The sequence below is a fragment of the Odocoileus virginianus genome, chromosome 11 (assembly GCF_023699985.2).
Source record: "Odocoileus virginianus isolate 20LAN1187 ecotype Illinois chromosome 11, Ovbor_1.2, whole genome shotgun sequence".
Classification (NCBI taxonomy): Eukaryota; Metazoa; Chordata; class Mammalia; order Artiodactyla; family Cervidae; genus Odocoileus; species Odocoileus virginianus.
In genome coordinates this window covers 51883516-51898868 of record NC_069684.1, presented here as the reverse complement: position 1 = coordinate 51898868, position 15353 = coordinate 51883516, and the positions used below count along the sequence as shown (strand labels likewise).

The following is a 15353-nucleotide window of genomic DNA, read 5'->3' as shown; positions in this document are numbered from 1 at the left end:
CCATCTCATCTCCCACCTCCTCTCCCTCCTCCAGTCAGCGACTCTTCTTGCCTGTTCACATGGTGCTGGCCCCTGATGCCAGCTGTTGTACTGAGCTACTGTGCTTTTCATGGTACCGAACTGTAAGATTAAAAAGGTTTTCTTTATTTTTTGTGTTTGTTTTGTATGTATTATTTGTGTGAAAAGTATTATAAACCTATCACTGTACAGTACTATATGGCTGATTGTGTTAGTTGGGTACCTGGGCTAACCTTGTTGGACTTATGAACAAACTGGACTTAGGAACACACTCTCAGAATGGAATGCGTTCATATGTAAAGGACTTACTGTATTAAATCTTACGATTTGTAACTGAAGGCTAGAAAGACATCAGAATTATATTAATTGACTGTATTAAGGTGCTAAGCTCTTGAGGCATAGTTTCATCTACCTAAGGGCAGCCCGACAGTAGTATCGTCATGGCCTCTCTTCTGTCCTCTGTTCCAGAATTTGAGGGTCAGGAAAGTTGTTGTCAATTTGACCAAGACCACACAAGTGGAAAGTGGCAGAGGAGAGTCAAACTCAAGTTTACATGACCAAAGCTAGTGCTCTTCCCATGAGCCCTGAATGTCAACCCGAAAAAGTCATCTCATTAAATTGAAGAAAAAGGAAAACAATAAAGTGATTTGCCATGGTGTCCACCAATTCTATTTCAGAAACGTGCACCTAACATTCCTATTTTGACAAAAGCAGTGGTTGCTGTATTAGGAGGAAACAAACTAGTATGTTTTTGTTTTGTTTTCTCTCCTCTAAAAGTTTAAAAAACTACACTTTGGGCGTGCTAAGTTAAAAGGGCAAAAGGATGGTGCATGTAAATTAATGTGCCTCGACTTTGCCTACACTGCAGAGGTGCGCTGTGGTAGGGACCTCTGACTAAAGGACTCCCCGCCCCACCCTTCCAGGCCACATTCTAGTCTGGGGGGGAATGCCTTTACCTGTGTCTTTTAAAATTCCGCTACTTTAAGATGTACAAATGGGAGTTCAAATTCCTGCCTGCAACACTGGTGGGGGCTCACTACTCACCCTCCTCTTTAGGGTGACCCGGACTTTCTACAGCCCCCTCTCCCAGCCTCCTGCCGCCTTCCCGCCTCTCGCCGCGCGGGGTGCCAGGGAGGCCCGGTTGGGCGAAGGCTGCAGCGGCCGGGTGGCGCCGGGAGCATTGTGAAGTGGCCGGAGCGTCACAGGCGGCCGGGACCCCGGGATCGGAGGGCGGGGCGGGTCTCAGCAGCGCCCCCTCCGGGACCGGGACCCGGACTCAGACGCTGGGCGCAGGGAGGGAGAATGGAGGACTTCGGCCGCTTCTCCCCGCGGCCCCACTCGGCCCTCTGGGAGCCTCCGCCGCCCAGCGAGGAGAGCGCATCCTTGGCTCATCTGGACGGGTCGGGGCCGCGGACCGAACCGGGCCTGTGCTCCTGGGCCCGGACACCAGGCGAGGAGAGCGAGGCCACCGCGCCCTGGCCTCACCTGCTCTGCTCACCCACCCCTCAGCCCAGCGGGCGCCGGTACTCCAACTCGCCGCAGGAAAGTCGCAGCCTGACCGACGTGGCCCGGAGATTCCTAGACCGCGCCAGGAAGCCCCGACCCCGCAGCCGGCTCCTGGAGGATGACTGGGGGGAGGCAAGGACCAAGCCCCAGGAGCAGGGAGGCAGCGGGCACAGCCCGACCTGGCAGCTGGAGCCCCAGCCTCAGCAAGGCCAGCAATACCCTTCCGCCCGGGGAGATTCGCCCCCACCTTACTCGCAGGGAGCTTACACTCCTGCGAACCGAGCATTTGAGGAAGAAAAGGCTCAGGGCGGAGACCAGTGGGCAGTGCCGCTCTGCAGGGGTCTACGTCCCTGGTCCCTTTCCTCAGTCCACACGGAGAAGTCTTCTGTGTCCTCCAGAGAGTTTGGGCCACAGTCAGGTTGCATGCACATCCAGAAAAGACACAGCAATGATACGGTGGAGTCGTTAACCAGCCAGCTTTCCCAGTCCCTGGTTTCCAGCAAGGAGATGCAGAATCAACACACCCAGGTCCTCAAGAACAAGTTGGAAGAGGCAATAATGTCCTCCAGGGACCAGAAGATCGTGGCCTTGGTGCTGAGCCGGCTCAAAAAGGCCCAGAGGATGCGGGAGCTGCAGCAGCAGGCGGCCCTAGCCTGGGAGGAGCTGAAGCGCTCCGACCAGAAGGTCCAGTTGACCCTGGAGAGGGAGCGCAAGCTGCTGCTGCTGCAGAGCCAAGAGCAGTGGCAGCAGGACAAGGAGCAGCGCAAGGCTCGTCTGAACCGGGAGCTGCGAGGCCGGCGGCGGGACAGGCGGGCCGCCAACACGACCCAGCAGGAGAGCAGCGGGTGGAAGGCGCAGCTGGAGGACCAGGAGAAGCAGCGCCAGGAGAAGCTGGAGGGGGCCCCCTCCGAGCCCGAAACGGAGCCGGAGAAGCAGTGCCAAGGGCAACCCCTGCCAGAGAAGATGTTGCGGGACCTGCAGGCGCGGAACAGCCTGCAGCTGCAGAAGAGGCTGGCACAGGCCTGTCTAAAGAAGCACGTTCACCCTACCAAGGGCCAGAAAAAGATCCAGGAGACCAGTCTCAGCTCTCTAGTCAATTACCAGGCCAGGAAGGTCCTCATGGACTGCCAGGCCAAGGCTGAGGAGCTCCTCAGGAAGCTGTCCCTGGAGCAGAGCTCCCAGTGGTCCCAAGAGATGCCTAAGGGCCAGATGAAGGAGCCCCACAGAGAGCTGAAGGACAAAGTCCAGAAGGCGGAGGAGCGGTTCCAGCAGGTGAAGTGGTGGGCGGAAGAGTCGCAGGAGCAGAGAAAGGAGCACAAGCCACTGCTGGACGAGATGGCGGACCAGAAGATCCTTCAGACCCGGAGTCAGGCCCACAAGAACGTCAGGGACAAGGCGCACCACATTCGGGAGCTCAACATCCTGCGGGAGAAGAATCATCACATCCTGAAGCTGAAAGCCGAGAAGGAGGAAAGGTGCCACATCCAGGGCATCAAGGAAGCCATCCGGAGACAGGAGCAGAGGATGGAGCAGATCCTGCGAGAGAAAGACGCAACCTTCGAGGAATTCCAGAAGATCTCCAGGGCCTCCAGGACAGATGACAGGAGAACACTTGCCAACAACTTCTTTGATCAGATGGCCCAGGAGGCCCAGATCCCAGCTGGGCAGCAGAGAGGGGGCTACTGAGAACCTGATGACAAATAGCTTCCAGCCCAGGCGGCTAAACAGAGATCTGGCAATGTGATTCATTTTCTAATTTGATTATGATTGAGCATTGATTTTTAAAAAGTATATAAAATAGCAGCAACTCTCTCTCGTGAACTAGTTTATTGATTCATTGGGATGGTTGAGAGGGTGGGATAAAAATTTCCAAGTTTTAAGAAAATTATTTGCCTTTGTACATTTGGCTTTAAATAGAAAATACTCATTTCGCTCTCAAGTAATCTCAGAAGTGTATGTATGTCAGACACATTTTGAGGAACCAAAGAAAAAGTCTACAGTGCGGAATAGAGTTCTGTGCCATGGCTTCGGTCTTTCCCTGTCCCCAAACTTATGAAAGGGTGAAGTGTGAAGTATTTGTCATAGGAAATCTCCAAGAACAAAAAGTGAGGTGGGGAAGCGTGGGGGGAATTCCTGTCAACAAGTATATTGGGGAACACAGCATACTACATCCCCTCTTGGGAGTTCATAACACAGCTGAAAATTTTAAAGGCTCTGAAAAGTCTTGCAGTAAAGACACATTTTATTAACCTAGTGTTTTTCACAAACCACAGAGCTTTTTTTTCCTCTTGGATCCTTCCATGGAATTGACGTTCTGTGAAATATTTTTGGCAACAGCTTTCTATGGCTCCTCTCAGATGGTACTTCTTTGGCCTTCCTTTCCCATGTTGAATAGAAAGTGTTTATAATGCCTTTAGCACTAGTGATTACACCACCACAGACATGTTCAAGAGTTCAGTGGAATCTTTGGGTCCAATTCTTTCCCCGTTTTTGGTCAGTCTCATCCAGTCTTATGGAACAAAATTCTATTAGAATCCTCCTCTTCCCCTCTATTTCTCCTTTGTCTCTTCTGAAGGAGGTATGTGATGTCATTCTGTCTGCCCACATTGTGTCTCATTAACCTAACCAGGCTCTAAATGAGTGACTAAGCATGATTCAGGAGCTTGATATTTTAAAAACTAAGAGCCAGAAGCTAAGCAGAATTTAACCCATCATATCTCAAAGTCTCTATCAAAAAATTCTAAAAGTGTTCTGTAAATAACATTTGTCTTTCAAAAGAGAGATAGAGAAAGAATAAGTCCTGCTGGAAGACTTTTGTCTTCTTAGTATTTTTGAAATGACATGAAAGGTGACCTGGCAAGGGGTTTTATATCAAAGGTCATTGTGAGGGACTTCCCTGGTGGTCCAGAAGTTAGGGTCCCACACCTCCAATGCAGGGGGTGCAGGTTCAATCCCTGGTTGGGGAACTAACATCTCACATGCCCCAGGCATGACCAGAAAAAACAATTTTGTTTTGTTAATGCAATTTAGAAAAAAAAAAACAACAAAGGGCAGTGTGAGAGCCATATTCCCATCTTACATGATGGAAACTTCCCTGTCATAGTTCCCCTCTGCCTGCTGTCCCCAAAGAGGCCTACTCAGGCTCTCATTCCTTTGTTGGTACACGTTGCTTCAATTTTTAATCTTATCATTCTCTTCTCTCCACCCAAGCTAGTGCTGTTCCAGCCAAGTGCTGTGCATATTACCTGCATTCTAGGAAAGAGCTTAAAATGTCTCAGAATCTAACTCTTTGTCTTGACATAGGTATGTGACTTTGGGGAAGTTACCTTCCTGGGCCTCAGTTTCCTTATCTGTAAAAAAGGATTATAATTTGTACTTCAAAGGGGATGTTGTGAAGGATGATCAAGTACAATAATATAAAGCATCTGGCATAGTGTCCAGAACCTAATACACACACAATAATTAAATATTACAGTTTTTGTACTACTGACTTCCATTTTTGTCAATTCCATTCTCCCTATTTCAATGCCTTCTCACCAGCTGCCTCCTCCTATCATATCCAAGTCTGATTTTTCTGAGCTTAGCTCACAACCTGCCTCTTGTATGAAATATGGGACCTCCCTGGCTGCTCCTTCTCAGCATCAGCCTTCTTTGACAAGATGTTCAGCTTATGGCTTATTGAGCACTTAGAAGCTGCCGCTTTGTTGGCATATCCATTTTGCAATCTGCCTCTTGGCTTCCAAGCTGGACTGAATGCTACTTAAGGCCAGGGTCATTTTCTTAGAATTCTTTATACCCATGCCTACCAGTCAAAATAAAAGCCATTAAGCAGGATATTTTGACCCCACATCCGTATCCCATGTGGTTACCCTACTAATGTTCTTTGCTCATAGAAATACAAACTTTCATTCTTTTATCCAATTCTTTATGAATATTACTTGTAGAAATAGTCAATACAGAATAAAACTGACAGAAGATGAAGTATTTACTTTTCTCTATTCTTCCTTTAAAACACACACACACGTATATATTGACCCCATGCTTACCCAAGCTCCCAACACCCACCAAGGAGCCTAGACTTTTACCCTCACCAGGCTGTGCCAAGGAGCTCCTCACCCTGGCAGTGTCATTTGAGACCACTTGAGGAGCCTAGACTTTCAACCACTACGGCCACCACCACCACCACGACATAGTAACAGGGGACCCCTCTCTCTCCTTACTGAGTAGTATCCAATAAAGCCTAGTGGACAGGACTTTTATCACCCTCCAGCAGGAACAGCTCCTTGGTATCAGTAGATGTCATGTGGAGAGTGGCAATGAGGCATTCTTAGCCCTTCCAGCCAAGAAAGTATCAATGGATGCCTAGAAGGGAGCCAAAACCCCCACCTCCACTCAGCAGTGATGAAGAGTGCCCCCTCCCCTCCTCAGGTGGCAATGGAGGTGGACTGGGGAACTGGACTTATACCCCTGCCTGGCAATAATAAGGCCTCAATGTCCTTCCCTTTCTAGAGCAGTGTGAGAGGAAGCCAGATAAAACAGAAGATCCAGTCTTAAACAATATTAAAAATGTTTAGGTTTCAATTCAAAATCACACTTCACACTAAGAACCAAGACTATCTTGAACTGAATGAAGAAGACAGTAGGTGCTAATCAGCTCAGTTCAGTTCAGTTCAGTCGCTCCCAATAGATGGTGGAAAAATGAAAACAGTGATAGACCTTATTTTCTTGGGCTCCAAAATCACTGTGGAGAGTGACTGTAGCTATGAAATTAAAAGACGCTTGCTCCTTGGAAGAAAAGCTATGACAAACCTAGACAGCACTTTAAAAAGCAGAGACATCACTATGCCAACAAAGGTCTATCTAGTCAAAGCCATGGTTTTTCCTGTAGTCGTGTGTGGATGTGAGAATTGGACCATGAAGAAGGCTGAGCACCAAAGAATTGATACTTTCAAACTGGGGTGCTGGAGAAGACTCTTGAGAGCTCCTTGGACGGCAGGGAGATCAAACCAGTCAATCCTAAAGGAAATCAACCCTGAATATTCATTGGAAGGACTGATGCTAAAGCTGAGGCTCCAATACTTTGACCACCTGATGCTAAGAAATGACTCATTGGAAAAGATCCTGATGCTGGGAAAGATTGAGGGCAGGAGGAGAAGCGGACAACAGAGGATGAGATGGTTGGATGATATCACTGATTCAATGGACATGAGTTTAAGCAAACTCTTGGAGTTAGTGAAGAACAGGGAAGCCTGGAGTGCTGTAGTCCATGACCTGCAAAGAGTCGGACACAACTGAACAGCTGAACAACAACAGGAAATGAGGGTAACAGTGTTAGAAATGCCTGAAAAAGATCTTAAATTAGTCATGATAAATGCTTCAACAAGCAATTATGAACATACTTGAAACAAACAAAAAATTTTTTGGCAAACAGAAAATCTCAACAACAACAAAAAAAACACACACAAGGTATAAAGAAGAACCAAATGGAAATTTTAGAGCTGAAAAATGCATTTACAAAAATAAAAAGCTGAGGGATGAGCTAAACGATAGAATGGAGGGAACATAAGAAAGAAACAATGAACTATAGGACATAAAAATGACCAAATCTGAGAAATAGAAAATTACAAAAAAGTTAAAACCTCACGAACCTGTAGAAGTATAACAAAAGTTCTAACATTCGTGGTATGTTCCCAGAAGGAGCAGAGAAAATGTAGGACTGAAAAAGTGCTCAGGGTAATAATGGCTGAAAACTTTCCAGATTTAGTAAAGAGCTAACCCTACATATGCAAGAAGTTGCGTGAACCCTTGCAAAAGAGTAAACCCATAAGACATACCATAGTCAAATTTGTGAAACTGAAGAAAAGAAGGAAAAAATCTTGATCAAGAGAATGAGAAAGTAAGCCACAGACTGGGAGAAAATATTTGCAAAAGAGTAGCTATATTAATACAAGATCAAGCACACTTCAGAGCAAAAAACTACCAAAAACAGGAAAAAATGTAAATTTACCAGAGTCAACCCACTGAGAAGACATAGTTCTAAACATGTATACATAAAATTTTACTAAAGGCAAACAATGCAATTTAAAGGGTATAAATGAACTTATTTATAAAACAGAATTAAAACCACAGATGTAGAAAACAAACTTATGGTTGCCAGGGTATAAAGGGAGAGGGGGATAAATTGGGAAACTGTGATTGACTTTCACATACTACTATATATAAAATGGAGAAGGAAATGGCAGCCCACTCCAGTATTCTTGCCTGGAAAATCCCACAGACAGAGGACCCTGGTGGGCCATAGTCCATGGGGTCTCAGAAAGTCAGACATAACTGAGTAACTAACACATAACACATATACATAAACAACAGAAATATGAAATACATGAAGCAGAAGCCAATAGGACTAGGAAAGGAAAAAAAAAATCACAATTGTAGCCAGAGACTTGAATACCTTTCTCCCAACAACTGATAGAACTTCTAAAAAGAAAATCAACAAGGATATAGAAAAGCTTAACACTGTCAACTAACAAGATCTAGTCAACAGCTATAGAAAACCCCTCACAGCAACAGCAGAGAACAGATTCTTTTCCAGTGCCCATGGAACAAATATCAAGAGAGAACATATCCTGGTCCATAAAATAAGCTCAAGAAATTTAAATTATTGAAATCATACAAAATGTGTTCTCTGACCACAATGGAATCAAACTAGAAATCAACAACAATGATAACAGAAAAATCTCCAGCAGTTAGAAATTAATCAAAACAATTTTAAACAATTCCTAAGTCAGTGTCTCAAAGGAAAACTTTTAAAATACATTAAATTTAACTAAAATAAAATGTCAAATTTGTGGGGCACAGCTAAAACAGTGCTGAGAGGGAAATTGATAGAACTAAGTATATTTAAAAAGAGAAAAATCTCAAGTCAATCATCTAAATTCTCACCTTAGAATAACCTAGAAATAGAACAAAGTAAACCCAAAGCAAGCCAAAGAAAATAAAAGAACAGACATCAATTACAGTGAAAACAAAAACAATAGAAGAAATCAATGAAAACAAAGACTGGTTCTTCGAAAAATTCAATAAAATAGACAAACCACTAACAAGAATGATAAAGAAAAAAGAGAAGACACAGATCACCAATAGTGTGAATGAAATAGCATTATCACTATGGATCCTGAAGACATCAAAAGGATCATAAGGAAATGCTGTGAACAAATTTGGCTTCTCTGGTGACTCAGAAGGTAAAGAATCGACCTGCAATGCAGGAGACCCGGTTCAATCCCTGGATCAGGAAATTCCCCTGGAGACAGGAATGGCTACATACTCCAGTATTCTTGCCTGGAGAATCCCCATAGACAGAGGAACCTGGCAGGCTACAGTCCATGGGGTCTCAAAGAGTCAATACAACTGAGCAGTTAACACATTCATACACTTCCACACATGAACAACTTTATACGCATAAGTTTGACAAATTAGGTAAGTGGATCACTTCCTCCAGAAACACAAACTGCCACAATATGAGGCAGAGCATGTGAATAGCCCATAATCACTAGTGAAATTAAATTCATTATTTTAAAACTCTTCCCCCCACCAAAATCCAGGCCCAGATGGTTGCACTCAAGAATTTCATGAACACTTAGAGAAGAAATAACACTGTGAGGAAGGCAGGAGGGAAGGTTCAAGAGGGAGGGGACATATGTATACCTGTGGCTGATTCATGTTCAGGTTTGACAGAAACCAACACAAAACTGTAAAGCACTCATCCTTAACTAAAACTAAATAAATAAAAAAAAAATGACACCAATTCTATACAGTCTCTTCCAGGAAATAGAAGAGAATACTTCCCAATTTATTTTGTGAGGTTAGTATTACCATAATGCCAAACAGACAAAGGAAACCTACAGAATAATGTCCCTCTTGAGTATAGGCTTTAAAATCCTTAAAGCATTAGCAAATTTCATTCAACATATTAAAAAAATTATGCACCACAACTAAGTTGGGTTTATTCCAAGATTACAAGGTTGATTCAATACTTGAAAATGAATCACCATGTTAATAATCCAGCATATTAACAAACTGAAGAAGAAAAGCACATGAATACATAAATCAACACAGAGAAAGACATTTGACAAAATTCAACATCCATTCATGAATAATACTTTCAGAAAAAATAGAAATAAAGGGGAACTTCCTCAGCTTGATAAAGAGCATTGATTCAACACACACACACACACACACACACACATAATCTACAGCAAACATCACACCTAATATTGAAAGCCCAACTGGTTTCTTCCATGATCAGAAACAAGGCAAGTATGTCCATTCTCACTACTCATTAAACATCATGGTGGAAGGCAAGAAAAGGAAATGTTAATATAAGACAGAAGATTGGAAAAGAAGAAACAAAAGCTATCCTTATTTACAGATGACATGATGGTCTTTTTAGAAAATCCAAGGCAATGTCCATAAATCTTCTAATAAGCGAGTTCAACAAGATCACAGGATATAACAGCAACATACAAAATCAATCGTATTTATATATATTCTCAATGATCTCAAGGTCATTTACATTTTAAAGTATGATACCATTTGCAATACTTAAAGTATAATACCTGACCACCTGACCTGTCTCTGAGAAATCTGTATGCAGGTCAAGAAGCAACAGATAGAACCAGATATGGAACAACAGACTGGTTCCAAATTGGAAAAGGAGTACATCAAGACTGTATACTGTCACCTTGCTTATTTAACTTATATGCAGAGTACATCATGAGAAATGCCAGGCTGGATGAAGCACAAGCTGGAATCAAGATTGCCGGGAGAAATATCAATAATTTCAGATATGCAGATGATACCATCCTTATGGCAGAAAGCAAAGAGGAACTGAAGAGCCTCTTGATGAAAGCAAAAGAGGAGAGTGAAAAAGTTGGCTTAAAACTCAACATTCAGAAAACTAAGATCATGGCATCTGGTCCCATCACTTCATGGCAAATAGATAGGGAAACAATGGAAACAGTGACAGACTTTATTTTGGGGGCCTCCAATATCACTGCAGATGGTGAGTGCAGCCATGAAATTAAAAGATGCTTTCCCCTTGGAAGGAAAGTTATGACCAACCTAGACAGCATATTAAAAAGCAGAGACATTACTTTGCCAACAAAGGCCCATCTAGTCAAGGCTATGGTTTTTCCAGTAGTCATGTATGGACGTGAGAGTTGGACTATAAAGAAAGCTGAGCACCAAAGAACTGATGTTTTTGAACTGTGGTATTGGAGAAGACTCTTGAGAGTCCCTTGGACTGCAAGGAGATCCAACCAGTCCATCCTAGAGGAACTCACTCTTGAATATTCATTGGAAGGACTGATGCTGAAGCTGAAACTGCAATACTTTGGCCTGCTGATGCGAAGAACTGACTCAGTGGAAAAGACCCTCATGTTGGGAAATGTTGAAGGCAGGAGGAGAAGGGGAAGACAGAGGATGAGATGGTTGGATGGCATCACTGACTCAATGGACTGAGTTTGAGTAAACTCCTGGAGTTGGTGATGGACAAGGAGGCTTGGCATGCTGCAGTCCATGGGGTCGAAAAGAGTTGGACACAAGCAACTGAACTGAACTGAACCATTTGCAACAACTTAGGAAAACTTAGATATAAATCCTAATAAAATATGTATATGACATTTGCTAAAAATCACAAAATGCTGAAGAAAGCAAGAGGACCTAGATAAATAAACATACTATCTGTGGATTAGAAGACTCAACACAATAAAGACAGCAATTCTCCCCAAACTGATAAACAGATTTATTGTAATTCCTATCAAAATCCCAGATAGAATTTTAGTAGACATGGACAACGTTATTCTAAGATGTATACGGAAAGGCAAAGGAACTAGAATAGTTGAAAAAGAGAGAGTGGGAGGAATCAGTCTGCCCAATTTCATGACTTATTACATGGCTGCAGTAATTAACACTATGTGATATTAATGAAGGGATAGACACATACATTAATGAAACAGAATAGAGAAACCAGAAATAGGCCCACATAAATATGTCCAATTATGATTTTTTTATAAAGATACAAAAGCAATCTGATGGAGAAAGACAGACAATTCAACATAATGATGCTGGAACAAGTGAATATCTAGAGCCAAAAAGTAAAAAAGTAACAAAGAAAGGGAGAAGGAAAAGAAGGAGAGAGGAAGGGAGGAAAGGAGGAAAGAGCTTCAACCCAAGTCTCAAATATTATACAAGAATTAACTCAATATGGATCATGGACTTAAATGAAAATCATAATACAATATAAACCATCTTAGGAAAGAATCTTCAAGATCTAAGTTTAGTAAAGAGTTCTTAAGCTTGACACCAAAAGGATAATCTATGAAAGAAAAAATTGATAAACTGGACTTGATAAAAATTAGAAGCTTTTGATGTGTGAAAGAGTTTGTTAAGAGGATGAAATGGCAAACTACGGGATGAGAAAATGCAAGTTTAAACTACAAGATATCACTATTCACCTATCAGAATGGCTAAAATAAGAAATAATGACAACATGGAATGTTGGTAAGGATGCAGAGAAACTGGATCATCCAGACATTGTTGACGGAAATGCAAAATGGTACAGCCACTCTGGAAAGCAACTTGTCAGTTTCTTTAAAAACTAAAAGATATAACTATCATAGGAGTGCAGCTGCACTCCCAGCATTAATCCCAGAGAACATAAGACTTATTACATCTGTACAAAAATCTATACATGGATGTTTATAACAGCTTTTTTCATAATAATATCAAACTGAGTTAACCCAGATGCCCTTCAACAGCTAAAAGTTCAAACAAACAGAGGCACATCAATATTATTGCTGAAATACTACTCAGCAATGGAAAGGAAACAAGTACTGATGCACACAACATCTTGAATGAATCTCCAGAGAATTATGCTAAGTGAAAAAAGTCAATCCTAAAAATGTGACTCCACTTATGTGTGTGTGCTCAGGCGTGTCCGACTCTTTGCAACCCATGGACTATAGCCCGCCAGGCTCCCCTGTCCATGGGATTGCCCAGGCAAGAAATACTGGAATGGGTTGCCATTTCCTCCTCCAGGGGATCTTCCCGACCCAGGGATCGAATCCAAGTCTCGTGGGTCTCCTGTATTAGCAGGCAGATTCTTTACCACTGCACCACCTGGGAAGCCCAATTCCACACTTATATAACATTATTTAAATGACAGGATTGCAAAAATGGAGAACAGATTACTGGCTGTCAAGGGTTATAGATGGGATGGAGGTAGAAGAAAGTGCATATAGAAATAAAAGGGCACCATGAGGGCTCCTTCTGATAAAGGAAATGTTCTGTCTTGGCTGTACCTCAGCATGATGCTATACTATAGTTTATAAGATGTTATCATCAGGAAAAATTGGGTAGAAAACATATAGGATCTCTCTGCCTTATTTCTTAAAACTTGATGTGGATCTATAATTATCTCAAAAGATTTCTAAAAATAAAAAAACTGACATTATTTACTGCTGGGAAAAAAATACCATTTTTGTGACGATAAGAACGTCAAAACCTGAATCCAGGGAAACTATATTTAGTAGAAATGTATTAACACCAAATAAACTCAACAAAGACTCAAACTGAAAATAATAACAGTTGCTATTGACTAAAAATTGAATGATAGAAGCAAATTTTCTCTATACATGTGTATCTGTATAATTTGGCTTGAAAAAAACTGAACTTGATAGAAATAATTCCCACAAGAGCAGAAGCTATAATTGGTAGCATTTGATACTGTCAAGAATATTGATAAATAAATGCAATTGGTCTAAATGCAAAGAAGTTTTGCAAATTGAAAATAAAAATAGAAAAAATTGGAAGCAATGACTGTATCCTTTAGAAAACTGGTCACAGAACTGAATTGGTTTAAAGAAGTTCGCATTAGAAAATACTCTCTCAATGAAAATTTAAAGGCTTGGTATTCTGACTTAAATATTTGTACTCAGTACTTATCAGATCAAAACTATAGAATCAAACATTCTATCCTTTAGCCAAACCTTTTCAAATCCTTGCTATGTGCCAGGCACTTGATATACACTAGACACTTTTACATTCATTTATATCCTTTTATTTGATAACCTTTATAACATAAGTGAGTTATGGTATTTCTCAGATGAAGAACTGAGGTTTAGAGAGCTTGAGCAAGATTTCTGAGGTGGTGCTAGTAAGTGACAGAGTGGGGATCTGAACCCAGTTCTCTCTGACTCTTTATGCTGTTTCCAGATATTGCCAGTCTTTCAGTGATGAAGAAGAAATATGCCATAGTGATTAAAACCCAGACTTTGAAACCTAACTACCCATATTCAAACCCCGTCTCCAACATTTAAATAAGAGTGGTCTTGGGCAAGTTTCTTTACCCTCCCATGCATCAGTTTCTTTATCCATATAAAGGAAATAGAGTGTATGACTCATAAGTGAAAGCAAAAGTCATTCAGTCGTGTCCAACTCTTTGCGATCCTATGGACTGTAGCCCACCAGGCTCCACATGGGGATTCTCCAGGCAAGAATAATGGAGTGGGTTACCTGCCTTCCTCCAGGGGATCTTCCCAACCCAGGGATCGAACCCAGGTTTCCCACATTGCCATCAATTCCCACCCATTCCCATCAGGTGGGTACTTTACCATCTGAGCCACGAGGGAAAATGTGATGATTAAATGGATCAACACATGTAATGTAGCTAGAATATTGCTGAACATACAACAAGGACTCCACATTAGCTTTTATTATATAATATTTTCTTGACTCCAATGCTGGACAAAGTTTGTTGTTGTTTTTTTTTTAATCCCAAGAATGAAAGAAACTTTTGTAAAATCCTATTTTCAAGGATACTCAGAATTTGGGAGGAATGAATGGTAAATTAACCTAACTTTTGTCAAACATTAACATGTGTATGTCTTTTATTGTAGAATTTGAACAACTGATAGTGATATTAGTTTCATTAGGACAGATATCAGGAGTTTTTAAAAAGTTATCTTTGGCTCTAGAGGATTGAAGTGCTCATCCACTGACTGAAATTGAATTAATTCCATATTGGACCAGCTTTTATTAATGTTCACACTCCATCCTGATCATGTAGTGATTATGCATTGAGGGACAAAATACTGATTCAGTTCAGTATTCACAGGTATTAATCCTTCCTGGGTTTGGAATGATCTGAAGCTGTATTCTTCTCCTTTTTGTGTATCTTGTATAATGGGGAGTTAACAATGGACTTTTAAAAAATTCTTTTTTGAGACACCAAACACTTGCCAATTGATTTTGCCTTTTTTAAAAAATCAGAGTGTTCTGGGTATTTTCCACTTCTATATCTAGTTACAATCAGACCCAATTCCCTTTCTCATAGCACTTGAACCCAGACTTGTCCTCTTTCCAGTTAATTTTTCTGTGCTTCTAAAGGAGCGATTGTTCCATTTCGATGTTGCAGATGTTCTAACTTCACAGGAACTAGGAGGTCAGATTTCCTGGCAAGCTTACATTTTTGAGGTTAAGGAGAGGTGAACAAATTCTCAAAACGGGAAGGAGAGACCACTTCAAAAGGTTCTGAATCTTGTTTTCTCCATTAGCCTAATTGTCACTGATACTGGGTGGATGACAGCAATTGCTCAGAGCCATACCACTTTCAGTGCCTTGAAGGTGGTAACGGGAAAGAAGCCTTATGCCCTGTCCCTGCAGCAAGGGAGCCCTCCTGCAACTGTCTTAAAGTAGGAACTGCCAGGGACTACCCCTTCCCCGTCCTTCTTTATAATTATTTTGTAAATATCCTCTTAGGCTCAGCTCAG

General features: G+C 41.9%; 1 protein-coding gene across 1 annotated transcript; it reads left to right on the top strand.

Annotated features, from left to right (window-relative positions):
- Window positions 1-1286: 1286 nt before the first annotated feature.
- On the top strand, window positions 1287-3336 carry CCDC185 (coiled-coil domain containing 185). The gene has a single exon (XM_020879493.2). The coding sequence runs from the start codon at window positions 1321-1323 to the stop codon at window positions 3208-3210; it is 1890 nt and encodes a 629-aa protein (XP_020735152.2). The 5' UTR covers window positions 1287-1320; the 3' UTR covers window positions 3211-3336.
- Window positions 3337-15353: the final 12017 nt, after the last annotated feature.